General features: G+C 43.0%; 2 protein-coding genes across 4 annotated transcripts; one reads left to right on the top strand and one right to left on the bottom strand.

Moving 5' to 3' along the window:
* tbx16 (T-box transcription factor 16) lies at positions 1-2,613 on the top strand. Of its 2 annotated transcripts, XM_085367962.1 has the most exons (9): positions 1-16; positions 123-279; positions 373-475; positions 864-1,028; positions 1,273-1,419; positions 1,507-1,577; positions 1,704-1,786; positions 1,872-2,085; positions 2,181-2,613. In XM_085367962.1, exons 1-9 carry the CDS (start codon positions 1-3, stop codon positions 2,611-2,613), a joined length of 1,389 nt encoding a protein of 462 aa, XP_085224088.1. The 2 variants fall into 2 exon arrangements, with proteins under 2 accessions (XP_085224088.1, XP_085224087.1); XM_085367961.1 differs by lacking the exon at positions 1-16 and having other exon boundaries at positions 98-279.
* Positions 2,614-7,128: 4,515 nt separating this feature from the next.
* klhl22 (kelch-like family member 22) lies at positions 7,129-14,816 on the bottom strand. Of its 2 annotated transcripts, none has more exons than XM_085367964.1 (7): positions 14,045-14,816; positions 11,947-12,112; positions 11,535-11,846; positions 11,014-11,423; positions 9,368-9,560; positions 9,003-9,236; positions 7,129-8,691 (listed from the first exon to the last, which is right to left on the bottom strand). In XM_085367964.1, the coding sequence occupies exons 1-7, from the start codon at positions 14,290-14,292 to the stop codon at positions 8,350-8,352; spliced, it is 1,905 nt and encodes a 634-aa protein (XP_085224090.1). In that variant the 5' UTR covers positions 14,293-14,816; the 3' UTR covers positions 7,129-8,349. The 2 variants fall into 2 exon arrangements, with proteins under 2 accessions (XP_085224090.1, XP_085224089.1); XM_085367963.1 differs by having other exon boundaries at positions 11,523-11,846.
* Positions 14,817-16,262: the final 1,446 nt, after the last annotated feature.

A 16,262-nucleotide genomic window follows, 5' to 3' on the forward strand; every position in this document is an offset into this window, starting at 1 on the left:
ATGCAGTCCATCAGAGGTGAGTTGATGACTACTTCTTAATATCAGCTTTGCCTCCGTAAGCACACGTGTCTTCTTCTACCAGTTTTTCCAGTAAAAAATGCTTATTCATGTTTTTCTTCTAGACTTGAAGTCCAACTTCAGTGGGCCTCCTCCGGCCCACATAGCTCCCGGACCTGATGCCTATCTCCAGGGCAATATCAGGATGTTTCTGGAGGACACTGAACTGTGGACGACCTTCCATGAAATAGGGACAGAGATGATCATCACTAAACCGGGAAGGTAGGGCAACAGAAAAATAAAATAAAATGTTAAATGTTCACACCTTGCTCCCCCACCTTTTGCAGAACTCATTCTTTCTCCCATGTTTACCAGGCGAATGTTTCCACATTGCAAAGTGAATCTATCCGGGCTTATTCCATGTGCCAAGTACGTGTTGATGGTCGACATGGTCCCAGAGGATGGTTTCAGGTATAAGGTAAGACACCAGTAGCTTTCTCCTTTGTGTATTAATGAGTCATGCATGAGAGAAAATTCACTTCCCAAGGCCTCACTAGAGTCATAGGTTTGGCTGTAGATAACCCAAAGTGGTAGCCACTAGCCCCAGACAAGACATCCCCTGTTTATCACCCACCCCCACCCCCCACACACACCCCCAACATTGTACATCAAAGGATGTTATCTCTTCCTGTTTTTCTATCCCCTGCTGTGAGCCCACTGTACTACCCCCCGCTCCCCTCCCCATCTCTGTGGGTGGTACAGGCCAGCCACCGCTCTCCAGTCTATGGTGGAAAAGGAAGGATTTGAAAATTCTTCCGCTACTCACCTTTTTCAAATTGACTGACTCATGTGTCTCTTTCCAACAGTGGAATAAAAAGAAGTGGGAGGTGGCAGGAAAAGCAGAACCTCAGCCACCCTGCAGAACCTACCTCCACCCAGACTCTCCAGCACCAGGGAGTCACTGGATGAAGCAGTCCGTCTCCTTCCTCAAGCTCAAGCTGACCAACAACACGCTCGACCAGCACGGCCATGTGAGTAAAAGCAACATCTGCAACACTTTGACGTCTTTAGACCGAACGTTTCGGCAGTGCTTTTTTTCTAACATTTGGCTGGAGGATAGTTAATTCAACAACCTTCCGATTACAGTTTCCTCCCACCGGGGATAAAAGCGGATAAAAAAGACAGCGTGGTCTTTAAGTCGACATGTCAAAAGCACACAGTAAAACCGCGTTCAAGGAAGCGAAAAATGTTCAAAAAAATGTTCCTTGTCTGCAGATCATTTTGCACTCCATGCATCGCTACCATCCGCGCTTCCACATTGTCCAGGCAGACGACCTGTTCAGTGTGCGCTGGAGTGTTTTCCAGACCTTCACCTTCCCGGAGACTTCCTTCACTGCAGTCACTGCCTACCAGAACACTAAGGTCTGTTTCTAGCACTGCAAGTATGCCGTGTGCCGAGAGACAAATCACAAAGTTTTAACTTTGACTTTGTGTCTCCCTCTCCTGCAGATTACAAAGCTGAAGATCGATCACAACCCATTTGCAAAAGGCTTCCGGGATGAAGGCACTAATAAGAAAAGGTGAGGTTAAAATGCCAACGCGAAAGCTCCAGTTTGGTCCGTTGACTTGAAAGGATCTGAGCTCATTTATTGTTCAGTGTATTGTAGTTTGTATTTGTTTTTAATATAACTGATCTACTGCTGCAGACGTGCCAACAAGGACCCATCATGCCTTGAGAAGAGGACCAAGGCATCAGACATTTTGAACTCTGAAGAAGACAGTCCACCAGGTACCGTTTTCACACTCTTCTCTCTTCATGTTGATGCTTTTTTTGTTTTGTTCTTCCTCTCATTTGATGATCTGTGGCTCCTCAGACTTCTGCCAGTCTTCGTATGAAGGTTTCGACGGAGAGGATGAAGAGCTGCCCAAAAGAAAAGAAGAGGATGGTGTCAAAGAGGAGCGCTACTCTCCTTGGGATGCTGAGAGAGAGCACAGAGTGAGGACTGACTCTCCTGTTGGGGCAGACACAAGAGATCTCTACAGCACAGAGCAGCTTGTTCCTACTCCAGCTTCCTACCAGTCATACAGGTAAACAGCGATGCAGCAGATCATATTATAATCATGTTGTTTTGATGAATGCCAATCAATATTTGTTCTTTTCTTCTTTTTTTTTTACTCCCCAGGTTCCATGAGTATGGAAAGTCCCCGTCCCCCTCCTCCAGCATCGGCAGCAGCAACAGTGGATCCGGACGCAGCAGCTTTGAGTCCAGAGTTCCCGACATAGCCACGGTCCCTGATCACGACTCCTCAAAGGCCCGTGAGGTTGGCCCTTCCAGCTGTGGCCCCCAGCACCTCCCGGGCCCCCAGGACTACACAGGGGTGCTCAACATGTCTGTGGCCCAGGCCAGCAAGCCAGGGGTCATCGGTCACCACATCTACAACCCCTACAGCACCGAGCAGCCCCTGGGCCAGTGGGGCGGCCCAGGTCCTTCCCAGTATCCCCCTCCTCATCATCTGACCACTGACTACACCACGCAAGCTGTGCATCACAGCTATCACCATGGCAACGTGGCCGAGTGGAGCCAGTACCCGCTGTTCTCTTATTCGTGCTGGTGAAGGAATCTCCACCGTCAACTGAGAGTTACTTTACCGCTGCCATCTTAACAAAAAGCTGATCCCGGCACTCACAGCTGTGAGAGCGCATGACTATACAAGGCTGAGGGCCCCAACCCTGCAGCCAGAGTGAGAAAAACTGAGAGGAGAGAATAAGAAAAAGGAGTGGCTCTGTCTGCTGCCCCGACTGGCAGGATTCAAACCGGCCATTTAATGCTGAGTGCAACTCAAGTTTGTGGTTTAATTGTTTGAAAAAAGAAAAAAAAAACTATTTATTTTGCATTTCACCTCATTTCCCAGTGTAAATAAATATTTTTGTAAAAAGCTAAGAATAATAATGTAAGAGTTAATCATTTGTGTGCAATTATTGTTTGACAAATTGTGGTGTGACATAAAAAAACATAAAAAATAAATAAAAGTCTCTGGACTCGAAGTCTTGTGTGTGAAATCCATATCATTTTTACACTGATGTCTTATTAACTTGAGATATGAAAGTGTACAAAAAGAGACCAATATGAGGTATGAAACAAATATTTTTCTATCCTGAATCTCACCCTTATGCATTTTTCTTCTATTCAAACAAAACTGTGACAACAAAGGTTGTGGAGTGTCTCTAGAATCGTATCCTTTTTATTTACTTGTGACCCTTTAATTATTTCTCACACCAGCATCTGCCCGTTGACTTTGATTTCCTCCCAGTCGATGTTCACGCATGCAGCCAGTCTCCTGACTGAATGGATAAGAGTTTGTAAAAGTGCCTGAACTCCTTGGCCTTCTCCCAGTGGGTGCACATCTGCATGCTTTGTACCTGGCCACCCCTGATAAGAGCCGCAGCCTTTGGTGGTGTTTGTTTGTATTTCCTTTTTGTTGATCTAATGAGGCTATACTCTGTAGTTTCGACAAGCACAGCATGCGTTAAAGACGCTGTATTACTGCGACTCTGGGTCACCTGCTGTGGTTTACCCACCGGCACATAAAGCATCTCCACGGCCCTCGTTCTCCATGTCAATGAGCCTTAAAAAGCATGAAAAAGGGGGAGGCTGTTGGCTCCTTTTCACAACTGAAAAACACAGGCAGAACCCACTGTCTCCACCCTCAGGGGGATATGGGCTGCTAATGACTTTCGTAAAATCCAAGGGGGGTAAGAGGAAGAGTGGTTTGGGGGGGGAATTATCCTTCAGGAGAAACCCAAGTCTAGTGTGGATTTTATCCAGTGCAATTCATTATCCGAGCGCTTCCCTGAACTGGCGTTGTCCACCCACAGGCTTCTCCTGCTGAACACACTTCATTTGCCCATTTTAAAGAGGACGAGAAGAGGCTGATCTTTACAGGAATCTGACTGCCCGGTGAGCAGGTCGGAGCAGAGGGAGCTCAGATTCAGAGAAACAGTTTGCTTAACCTCTTCCACCCTGGGCTCCGTTGTACAGGAACAGGACTGTATTTGTTTTTTGCTTTCATCACCACATTTTCTACCTCTGCCCACAATAACTAACATTTCTGTTGCATTTTAATTAATCTACAGTAGCAGCTGAGAGTTTTGCAAACAGATTCACGACTCATTGTCACAAAAGGTAACTTTTTTAAAATCTGTCTGACCTGATGATAAAGATCAGGAGACTTGCAAACTGTGCAGCTGCTTTCCATGCAGGCTTTGAGGTTTTCACACTTTAAAGGGTTGAACTAGGTGAATATAGGCTCATACTGCATGGATGAATGCACAAGGGTGATTTGTCTTCATGCCATCTACACCTGCAGGAAACCTGTGTTCTAAGCCAAAAACATGTGCTAAAATACTCATCAGTGCATTACGTTAATTTGCTTACAGCATTACAGTGATGTCACAGCTGGTCTCCGTTCATAATATGGTCTCATAATCTGTCTAATAACATGTTAACAACAGTAAAATCCCATCTTTCATGCGTGTCATACTAATGAGACCCTCAAGTTGCATACAGTTAAGTAGGTCTGGACTACACATGTAACTTAGACATGCAAAATCAAATAAGTAAAAAAAGAGAGAAACAATGGTCAGTTTTATTACTTTATAGAAATCTTTTCTGAGTAATTAAAGTATAAATTAATATATACATGTGAAAAAAAATACAAATTACACCTGGGAATAGTTCACGAGGAAAGTGCAAAGCAGGCCAAATGTTCAGCAACTGCATGAAAAAACTTTGTGATACAAAATACATAATACAACTTTTTGCAGGACTTCAAGCAAAAACAGGGGTTACTTAGATACTAGGGCTGGGTATCGTCACTGATTTCTAGAATCGATTCGATTCTGATTCACAAGGTCCCGAATCAATTCGATCCATGATTAGATTCAATTCGATTTGTATCTGGGAAATTTTGCCTCAGACAGTCAGAAATATTATAATTAAGATCAGTACATTTACATATTTTTGTATCTATAAAAAGGAAGCTGACACTCGCAAGACTTTATCAAAGGTGTAAGCATCACAGCAGATGCCTTTGTGTCAAAGTAGCTGAAGATAAAACACAGAAAAACCTGAAGGTGATTTTCCTGGCCTGGGATTTTATAAAAATATTCTGTAGTAGATCAAAAACGAAAGAAAACCATTAATCAACATGGACATTTCCTCTGAAGTTACAGCGGTTTTATCAGAGACACAGCTAAGCGTTTTGCATTTTGCATAATTTAAAAAAGTTTCAATTTGTTCTGTAGCCCATTGAACAGCAGAAATTAGGTTTTCTTTTCAGAAGTAAGTAAAAGGAAAAAAAACAGCAGCCGACAGCGCTGTAAACAACGGCAGTCTTGTGCGTAACAAGCAAGCGAATAATGCAGAAAACAGATTTTTAGACGGGAAACTGTTCTTGAAGTATTGTGTTCCTGCTTTCATTCACTGTTTTAGCTGTTTGGTGGTTGTTGAAATGTTGTGAGGTTTCACCTGAGATTCTGGCATTTCAGGCAAAATAAATTTATATTAAAAAATCGATTCAGGATTTTAATGAATCGATATCACGTTATCTGAGCTAGAATTGATTTTAATCGATAAATCGATTATCAAAACCCACCCCTATTAGATACTGGTGCAAACATAAATGATAAACTCATCGTTTTATGCTCCACGATATAAAGACAAAGCCCCCCTATGGCCCCTATGACTCTATATGTCTACACTCCAGTGTAGACATATAGAAGTGAAATCGTCTGCGACACAATGATAGGCAATGTTTTGCAGGCCAGATCTTCGTCTACAGGTGACTTTCTTTGTTATCTATTGAATTGACTTCCTCCTCTCCTGCAGAGCAGGAGAAAGTAGAGGATAATAGTGGGCACTTAGCAAAATCCCCTCGGCTCATACATCCTCAACTCCACTGGGTTTAATCTGCATAACTCTACATCACAGGCTAATGTGGGCCTTTTAATTGCTCTGATAATGGTCCAGCAAAGAGCACCAGATCGACCCGCACTCAGATGTCTGTAACGGCCGCTGACGCGGTTAAGAGCGTGACTGTACGTTTTAAGTGGCCCCGAGGTGGTAGTATAGTTTTAGAACACAGAGATTTGATGCGTAAACACAAACACAGATCCTGGATGTCCAGCGCTGATGTCAGCAGATCCTGCCAGACTACTTGCTAGGGGCTGGCACAATAGTGTGAAAGAGAGGGGTGTGTGGGTGAAAGAGAGGGGTGTGTGGGAGGGAGCACACACACTTAGTGCTGATGGGGGGTAACAGATGTAGATGAAACAGCCTCAGAGAGGAAAGTAGCAGTCAGCCTTCATAAAGCTGATGGAGTTTAGAGCCAAATGGAGAGGAACTGGTAGAGACTGGGAGGAATAAAAGGCAGGAGGCAGCAGTTCAAACAAGGAGCACAATCAACTGTTGGGAGCTGATGTTAGATTTATGAAATGGGCTTTAAATTAAACAAACAAAAAAAGACAAACTCAAGTCAGAGAGTTGTCGAAGCCAAAACATCTGCTTCTTAGTTACACGCCTGACAATTTCCTGTAACTTTCTCAGCAATTACTTCTTCTTTTCTTAAGGAAAAAGCAAAACAAAAACTAATATTTCTTAGAAGTCAGTTTCAGTTCCGTAGATGTTTGATTCCCAAGACATATAAATGGTGCTTCCAGCTCAACGCTGGCACAAAATCCAGTCCATTGTAAAATCCATGTAACACTTTTCCCTATACAACATTCAGACGTGACAAAAGCAGGACATATATTTTTTAATCAAATTTAAAAAGTTATCTTGTTTGCATATGTTTGACAGTGTTTCCAGCAAATCATGTGGAAAAGGCGGGTACATTTACAATTACGTGGGTTCAAATGAAGCGTTAACAGTGGTTGAGTCCAGTGTGAAACAGGGTTTGCAATGAACCATGGCAACACACACTCACACTCTCTCATACACACACACACACACACACACACACACACACACACACACACACACACAGTGCTAAGCGATTCGGTGAAGACAAATATTCTGAAATAAACCATCATGAGGATTCCGATTAAGCTCAAGTGATGAGCGGATCAGTGAAAGGACACACATGCACAAAAATAATGGTTAATTTTCACATTTCATTTACAAATAAATGGCAACTTCAATCTGTAGACCCCTTCCTCTATCTAGCTACAGACATAAATAAATTAAATAATTATTATTTGGAATTATTCATTATTTATATGATGATATCAGAGGCACGATAGCTAAGGCTCGTCTCTGTTCAGACATACGCAGATCACATATAAACTCAGGCTAAGAGTGAATGAAAGCAAGAAAACAAGGCACGATATTTGCAAAACATAACGATCATTCAGAGGTTTGGAGAGATGATAGCTCCACTGAGCAGCTGTCTGGGGGATGGAGACAAAACCCACTTCTTGTATGCTTATTGTTGTGCACTGACAATGCAGAGAACCAGCTGAGGAATAATGAGAGCTTAACTGTGTGACCCCCGCCATTCTTTTCACAGATAAAACACGTGCTTGGGTTTTTTTTTGTTTTTTGCAAAACTGCTTTTATAGTATTTTTGTTTTAGAAACAGGAACTGTTATTACTACAGAATACAACTTCAGTGTGTGACATTGCAGAAAATAGAAATAAGGAAGAAGTCACTTCTCCAATCTCCAAGTGGCTTTGTGACCCATTCAGCTTCAAGTTGTCACACCAGAGCACACTCTGGTCTGGGATATGCCTGGTCATAGTTTTTGCTCTCTTGTTTTGGTAGTTGTGGATTTCGGTGGAGATTCATCGTCGGGTTTTGAGTTTCTCCGGCAGTCTCGCCACAGACTTGTCCTTGCTAGCAGTGAGCAACATGTTGCTTTTATGTTTATTTAGCCACACAGTAATACTGTTCCCACAGTAATAACTCGGGGCCCCACAGTCTTAAAGGAAAAGCCCACATTCGTGTCTTTACTCCAAAGTACCATGTTATTGCATAGCTACTAATCTCGAAAGCGTCCTTTGCTCTCTGTGATAAGCGTCGCAGAAACACCGGTGGTTTTAAGGAAATTATGACGAGCGATCAGTAACAAACAGCAGCGTGAACATTTGTTCAGAGAAGAGATTCCCGGACGGGGCAAGAGTACCTAAGGTCAGATCAGAGAAATAAGAAAAAGGTCCTGAATGACACCTTTGGTTCAGAGGCACTCCAAAAAACTAAATACATCCGAAACTCAACATGCAGAGTTAAATGAAAGAAAGAAAGAGATCGCAAGGAGGTCCTTGATGATGATGGAATCCAATTAACACGGCAGCTTCAGTCCACACTTGAGTCATCCGAGCTGTCCATGTCCACTTCTTCCCACGAAGCCTTGGTGCGTTGCTCCCAGCTTCTGGCCTGGGCAATCACAGCGGGGGTCATGAGCGCTACACAGGCTGCCAGGCCGGAGACGTGCGCCTTAAACTCCGTGCCGTTTTTCCACTCGTCTTTGTCGGCGTTGTACACGTGAACGTATTTCATCCTGTTGCCTTTGTCGTGCGTACGCCCTCCCACAACGTAGATGTGACTGTCCAGCACAGCTATGCCGGGTTCTCCGTGGCCCGCAGGGAGGGGGGACATTAAAGACCAGGAGTTGGCTGTGGGGTTAAAGCACGCTACCTGAAATTGAAGAAAAAAATAAAGCAAGCAATAAATGACTTTTTATTTCATAAAAGTGCTGCAGGCAGAGCATCAAAACGTGCTGCTCTGGCTCGTACAGATTTTAATTAGCTTGAGAAGTCAAAGCTTCTGGCCTGTATTAGTATGCAAAATAATGTCAGTCTAGAAAAGGCCGTGGAATATTTTTAAATTTAAATTCATACTATAGGAGGAAAAAACAGAGGTGAGCAGGCTGAAAAAGAGGCAATACTTTAAACTGCATGAGAAGCAAAGAGCCAACGATAAACAGCTGCGATCACTCAGGACGATACCTTCAGGACATCCCTCCTGTATCCGCGCTCGTCATTACTTCCTCCAATAACGTACATGCGGCCGTTAACGGCTGCCATGCCGTGCCACGCCCGCTCCACCGGGCCCTCTGCGCACCCTGTCCAGCGATTGGCTGCTGGGTCAAAACAGCAAGTCTCTCTGAGGTACGCCACGCCTCGGCGCCCACACGTTATATAAATTTTTCCATCCACCACTGCTCCAGCATGGGCATACACCTGAAAGGGTAGACTAGTATTACAGTGGATGTAGGTCTCAGCACAAATGTGAGTAAGCAGCGCCATCATGTGGACAGTAGAAGAATCAGATGCACTCATTTTCAATCTTTCACACCTTCAGGTTTCCATACCTCTCTCTTTAGAGGAGACACAAATTCCCACGTGTCTTTGTGTGGGTCATAACGCTCCACCGACTCCAGCTCGTGGTTGTAGTCTCGTCCTCCAATGGCATAAATATGGCCGCCCACAACACAAACACAGTGGTCGGCATGCTGCTGCTGCAGAGGCTGGATGGTGTGCCACTTGTTGTGACGGGGGTCGTATCTGGAAAGAGCAGACGAGTCTCAGAACAGTGAAGAAGAACCTTATGAAAGATGAGCTCATTTGGAAGCAAAGTGGAAACTCTATTAAAACAAAACAGAACCGTTAGGCTTCTATTGATAACGTTTTAAAAATCTTTAAGGATTTAGCAGCTCTTTTGTTGTTGTTTTTTTTTTCATCTTAAAGCAACGAGCCAATCCCCTTTACTCTAACCTGTACTCAGTTCACTTCTTCAATTTCCAATGTTCATATAAAAAAAAGGCACTGGCAACATTAGTAAATGATTTTTAGTTGGGGATGTTTGTGTGCAAAGTCTCAGCATGAAGTCAACTTTCTTCCCCCCACTTCATTTCTCCACCTCCCACCAGCCCTGTCAACTGGTGTTAAAGCTCAGAAATTACGAATATTCAGCTCCATGACTTTATGATGCGGTGCACAAGTCAGTAAGACATCTGACGCCAGCAAGTAACATCAGTAATGTGTCAGCCAAAGAAACGCCTCCAGAGACCGACAGCTGCTCAGAAATCCTCCACCACAGTAACTGTGAATCAGAGAACACCCCTGGAGCGATGTATTTAGTATCTTTACACTGAATTAAAAGCATCTAAATTAAACTATAAATATCAGTGTCTAGTTTACTTGAATCAAACCTGTATCCCCATTTGCATCTAATTAATGCTTGAGCCCTTTTAATGTTGGTCGCTGTTGTGGCAAACTACTAGTAAAGATAATCTTCCTCACCAGAACAGCAGTGTAAGCACATCATATTGACCATTCAGACCGGTAAACAGGAAGAGCAGGTTCGCTTACTTAAAGAACATCTCTGAAAGACCAGAGAGTTCTTTGCTCGGGCTTTCATGTGAAAGCGTCACTGAAAATAACACCTGAGTATGAGGCAGTCATTCTGCAACATAATGGAGACAGGCCGAGAGCATCAAACATCACCGGAGATTGCTGAGCAAAAGAGGATGAAATCACAAAAGGTGTGTGATTTCAGTCATTTTCTGCTTGTCCAGAAGAAAACTCCCTCCCTGATATTTCTGCAGCTGTGTCTGGTTTCAAAGCTCCCAAATTACCACAGTATTGTGAATGCTGGAGGTGTGGATGTACCTAAACGGATGTTGTCAAAATATAAACTGTGAACACATCATTTAAAAAGCAAACACGGAGAAAAAGTTCTTTAAGATACTGAATAACTGTAACATGGAAAATCTACATTTCCATGACAACTAGGCAAACTCCATCTGCTGGCAAAGATCCTCAAACTCCTTCCTTCCTTTCCTTTTATCGTCTCGAGGATCAAATCATGCAAATGAAAGTCCAGAGCCTCCTGTAAGATTGCTTCCTGTATTTATAATTTAAAAATTCAGTAATAAACTGATTAATGAGATTAATCAGCTGCAGCTTTAACTCCACCACAAAAATGAACCATAAAGGGCGTATGATAGGCTCTCACCTCCAGCAGCGGGTCTCTGCATGAAATCCACTGGTGTTCATGTCCCCGCCAATAAGATAAACAAAGTTGTTGAGCACGGCGATGCCCTGGTTGGACATCCGGGGAGTGTGAGCTGCAGTGAGACTCCTCCACTCCCCCCAGCTTGGGTGAAACACCTGAAACAGGTGATCGGTGTATGCGAGGGAGCTGGAACTAAACATTCCCCCGAAGCCCAGTATGCAGTGGAAAGTGGACCGCGGCTGGGTGAGAGGAGTCTGGAGGACAGGCTGCAGGAGCTCCTGCTCGTGGTAACGCAGTGCAGCTGAAACAGAATCCTTCAGCGGACACTGCTTCAGTCTGTTGTGCAATCTCTGCAACATGTGCTTCTCAATCAGGCAAAATCGCACTGCGTCGAGCATCTTGAGATTGTCCTTCAGGTGAGGGAGACAGAAACATAAATGCAACACTTTAATAGAGTGTAATTAAGATGTGTGCTTTATTTAGATAGATGAGTATAAATGCAGACACACCTTTGGACTGACCTGCAAGTACACCTGGTCAGTTTCCACCTGCTCGGGACTGTAATGATAGTGAAGCGCTGCCTCGTACACCTCATTCTCGCTGTTCACCTGGAGCTCGTCGCTGCTCAGCGCACTGAACACTTCATCCTGGGGCAGCTGTCGGTACACATCTGTTCGGGACAACGTCTGAATGTTGCTGAGCATGAAGGAGTGCACTTTGGCCTTCAGCTGTTGCAGTGCGTAGAGATCGGCCAGGTGATACAGCTCTAAAATGTTGCTCTCGTCCATCCAAGAGAAAAGGAAATCACAGCAGAAGCCTATGACATTCTCGAGCTGGAAAACACAAAAGCTGCACAGGTTAACTGAAAGAATTAAAAAAAAACAAAAACAAAAACAGAATAAGAATAAGAAATAAGTAGGAACAACAACCTACTTGTACAAGTGTGGCAGCTATCAGGACTTCCTGCACGCACTCTGGGTCTAAGTCAATCTCTGACGTGTAGATGTAATCAAGTATTTTCTTCATGGCCATGTAGGACACTCCATGAATTGCAATCTCCTTTTGCTGTGTTTCCCGGAGGCCTCCTGCAAACATCCCCCTAGTGGAGAAGGGTAATAAAGTATTATGCTGGGTCATCCTGGTCGCCCAGTAATGATAAGACTCACAGGGAGAGCTGTAGCAACTCAAAGAACGTTGAATTCAAATGTATGGGAGAAAAAGCAAAAATGGTGCCAGCAGAGGGAGAAAAGGCCTTATTTTAGGATAAGCCAACAAACTGTTTTTAATATAACTGATTATTCTATATACGCACTTTTAAGGTCATATTTACCAGTGAAATTAAATTGAATTTGACAATGCTTAATGGAAAATCATTATCTGTAAGGGGGTTAGAGGGCAACCTGTCAAGAGCAGAGCCTGGGAGTTTACTGACACGTTGCATTACCCTGAAAATATTCTGCAGTCCTGCACTGACTACAAACAAGCATTCAGAACAAAAATGTTGCATTGACTCTTGGCTTATGCAAACTACAGGCTGACGTTTTCAGTGAAACGTCTAAAATGTTTCTCTTACAGTTTTAGTTTGAGACATGACGTAGGAAAGAAATCGCAAGTAAAAGTAAAATTCACCACAGACCTAAAACGAAACTGCAGCTATGTCACCTTACTGGTTTAACTAGCTGATGAAACATTTGGGGAGATTAAAACACAGATGCAACATTGGGCCTGGTTGTGTTGTCAAAATCAGGTGCAATGTTGCAATCAGCTGAACCAGCTGCCCTACATTGAGTGCGAGTGAGTCAAATCACTGCTGACTCCTCACAGCAAGAAGGTTCCTGCTTTGAACCTGCCAGCTGGTTGTGTCTGCATGTTCTCTGTGTGAATTTGTGGCTTCTTCCCACAATCCAAGGACATGCATGTTAGATTAACTATTTAATGTAGACCAGCTCCAGGTGTGAATGTATGTGTAGTTGTTTATTTCTCTTTGTGGGAGTCCTGTGACGGACTGGCAGCGTCCCCAGGGTGTATCCCGCCTGTCACCCTATGACATTTGGGACAGGCTCCAGCCCCAGAATTGGATAAGCAGTTAATAAAATGAACAGAAGGATGGGTTGACGAGTCCATCTTTTTATCTCTGCTTCACACAGACATCCGCAATGTTTCCATTGTTGTTAACATTTCCAGGCTGTTATGGAGTAACTCAAGTGAATAAGAACACTTATGCTCAAACACTGACTGTGATCTGACGAACAGATAGCCAGGAACAAATACCAACAAGTTAGGTTTTTACACGTTTTTGAATCTATAGCATTACCGCACAGTAACTATGCTCACAGTAATACACTCGAAATTATCTGGTGGTGACATTTGTATTCCAGTCACAGTAGCTCTATGGTGACCTTGTAAGCAGTGGACTTAAAGGAACAAGTGACACTGGTTTTATTACCAGTAAATGTTTTCAAGTTTTAGGCTTTAGACGGTAATAAAAACAAACCAGAGTTATATCACAGAGAAAGAACTCTTTAATTTTTTTAAAAGTTAAATCACCTCCACAGAAGTTTTGATGTGACTACAGTACGCAGGGAAAGACTAAATCACAGGTGTAATTCAAGGCCTCTGAGGGCAAAGCAATCATGTGACTGGTGGCAGAACCCAAAATATGCAAACCACTAGTAATCATATGACAATGTTGCTGAGCTTGAGGATACATTTGGTTTCAACTGGACTGTGCAAAATGCCTAGGCTGTGTCTTGTGACACGGGGGTGCCAGAGTAACTGGTCAGATTTGCTAGAGAACATATTAGCATATGTTGTGGTGTGTGTTATAGGAAACAACTTATTCATTCACTAGCCTGGAGGTGGCTGACTATTTTGATGGTCAATGGCATGCATATGAATGCTCTTGTATGATAATTTTGGATCTCTGTGGAAACAGGCACAAAAGATTGCATACAGTACTGTCGTGTGCACAGAGAGAAAACAGCAAAGTGAAGATGAAAGCAAAACAAAAAATAACTCCTGTGGGTTTTACCTGAAATAATCACAGGAGGCTGCCAATATTATACGATGGGCTTGTATTGGGCGACTTTCCACAACCAGCACAACATCAAACAAGGTCCCACTGTGTCTGAGAGACAGTAGGCCGTCCAGCAGGCTGCAGAAATGCTCTGAACTTCTGTAGGACTGTCGGCGCAGGCGGCCTGATGACCCGGCGCGTCCCCCTACTGGACTCAGAGCTCCATCCTCAGCCATGACAGCACAGCGGCGCTCGGGCTTCATCGCGTTTGTCTGCCTGATACATACATCACGCAAAGCTGCCTTCACTTTACTTCTAAAGTGGAATCATACAGCACAGCGACATGTGGTGCAAACAGGATGAAAAATGTAGCTAGAAGCTAAACACTCGGTGTGGGTGGCAATGCTCGCTTGGAAATGGCACTGCACAGTCAGTGTGAAATTACAGAATCATACCACATTAAATGTCCGATAAATACCACACGTGAACCCAAAGAACTGTTAGAAAGCATATAAATTACAAACAAATCTCCCTACCTTCGGCTAGCTGTCACTCCGCGGCAGAGCTGTTAGCTAATGTTACTTTCGTATAAAAGACAGCAACCAAAACAAGCTAGAGGCTACTTAGCGCGCCAGCTAGTGCAACGCACTCTGTATCAGCAGGATGTACGCTTAAAAACACAACCAAAGCGACTGCACAGAGAAGAGTCCTCGTATTGTTCAAAACCAGACGGGTGTCTAATACTACACGGCCTCAGGAACACCTTCACTTCTGCGAACTGAGTTGCACCTGATACATAAAAACAAAGTCTGTTTACTTTTTGGTATTTTGGCATTAGATCAACTTCCATTGGTCATTGCTGCGCTATGTCCCACCCATTTCTGAAATCAAACCAATCAGAGAAATCTTTCACATTGCCGAGAAATAAAGCGAGAGCTCCACCTTTTCCTTTAAAATGAGTGTTCAGTGTGTAGACATGATCATTTTTACGATGGGCCACATTAAGAAAAAACAAACAAACATCATTTTGAGAATAAAGTCGAAATATCGAAATTATAGTCGAAAATCTATGTGGAGGAAAAAACAGTCGAAATGTGGAAATTACAGTTGAAAAAATGGTGCAGAAAGTTGCATCTGGTCAGACATACCCACACACAAGCCTAGAAGAGTGGATTTGTTCAAAATGAAATGGCTGGTAATGGACAGATGCGATCAATGGTCACACCTTAGTATAACAAGAGGATGTATGTTGTATCACACGACGGCTTCTTTTTCTTCACTAACTCAGCTACACAAGGCATTTTGTAGAGCAGCAGCCGTGGCAGTTTGTCTCAAAACAACTGTATTCTGCACATTTCGACTTTTTTCTTGAAATTTCGACTTTATTCTTAAAATGATCAATAATATTCTTTTTTTTTCTGAAAATATCTGCATTATATTAAATCTAGCCGTTTAAAAAAGAAATTAAAATGATATGAATAAAAATTTCTTTAACACTACTTTTAAAGACAAATACATGCTTGTGATATTTTCTGACACAAGATGGCGCTGCTTCCTTCTCAAACAACTTTGAAGCTTCTACCTGTCACACCTGCACCAGGGGCTAGGAATTAGCATATTTACTACTTTGTCCCACTTTTGTGTTTATTTTTGTAAGGTTATTGCTCAGGGAAAATTGTATACAATTTACTTTATTGTGTTTTGGGAACTCTTACATAGACTGACCGATTAAAAAGCAGTAGTTAGGCTACACAATGCAAAAAGATAATATAAAGCTCTTCAAGCCATATCTGTTCTTTTTTTTTAAGCCTCCAGTATTTTTGCTCTCCTTCATCACAGATTGATTTCCCACAGTTTTAGAAGCATGTGCTACCAGATAGATTTTCCAAGGGAGCAAGTCATGATGCTTTTTTTGTTTTTAATTTATTGTGGCTTCCATGTTTCTTGGGCTTTACAGTTTCATTCATCTTCTGCTGACATTTCATTTTGCATACATCATTCCCCGACACTCAGAGCAGTTATTTTTCCCACCTGCGAAAAAAGAAAGGAAAAAAACACTGCTGGAATAATCCATCACTTGATGTATTTTTCTGTCCAATACACTGTACACAGCAGCACGGTGCACGGGGAAAATTGAGAGTGGGGCTTCTCCGAGGGGTTTCTGTCCCGGGTGTAGAAATGCCCTTTATAAACACCAAATGAATTTTTGTTTGCATATATATTTTCCATCTGG

Source organism: Diplotaxodon limnothrissa, linkage group LG12 (genome assembly GCF_057381915.1).
Source record: "Diplotaxodon limnothrissa isolate DT_005_m linkage group LG12, D_limnothrissa_male_GT1.1, whole genome shotgun sequence".
In the NCBI taxonomy this organism is placed as follows: domain Eukaryota; kingdom Metazoa; phylum Chordata; class Actinopteri; order Cichliformes; family Cichlidae; genus Diplotaxodon; species Diplotaxodon limnothrissa.

Coding starts and splice junctions, on each gene's coding strand:
- klhl22 (XM_085367963.1), bottom strand. CDS start 14,292: ATGAAGCCCGAGCGCCGCTGTGCTGTCATGGCTGAGGATGGAGCTCTG. Junction 11,424..11,522: donor ACTTGCAGGTCAGTCCAAAG/GTGTGTCTGCAT, acceptor CCTCACCTGAAG/GACAATCTCAAGATGCTCGA. Junction 8,692..9,002: donor ACAGGAGGGATGTCCTGAAG/GTATCGTCCTGA, acceptor CTTCAATTTCAG/GTAGCGTGCTTTAACCCCAC.
- tbx16 (XM_085367961.1), top strand. CDS start 98: ATGCTTATTCATGTTTTTCTTCTAGACTTGAAGTCCAACTTCAGTGGG. Junction 1,578..1,703: donor GAAGGCACTAATAAGAAAAG/GTGAGGTTAAAA, acceptor CTACTGCTGCAG/ACGTGCCAACAAGGACCCAT. Junction 1,787..1,871: donor TGAAGAAGACAGTCCACCAG/GTACCGTTTTCA, acceptor GTGGCTCCTCAG/ACTTCTGCCAGTCTTCGTAT.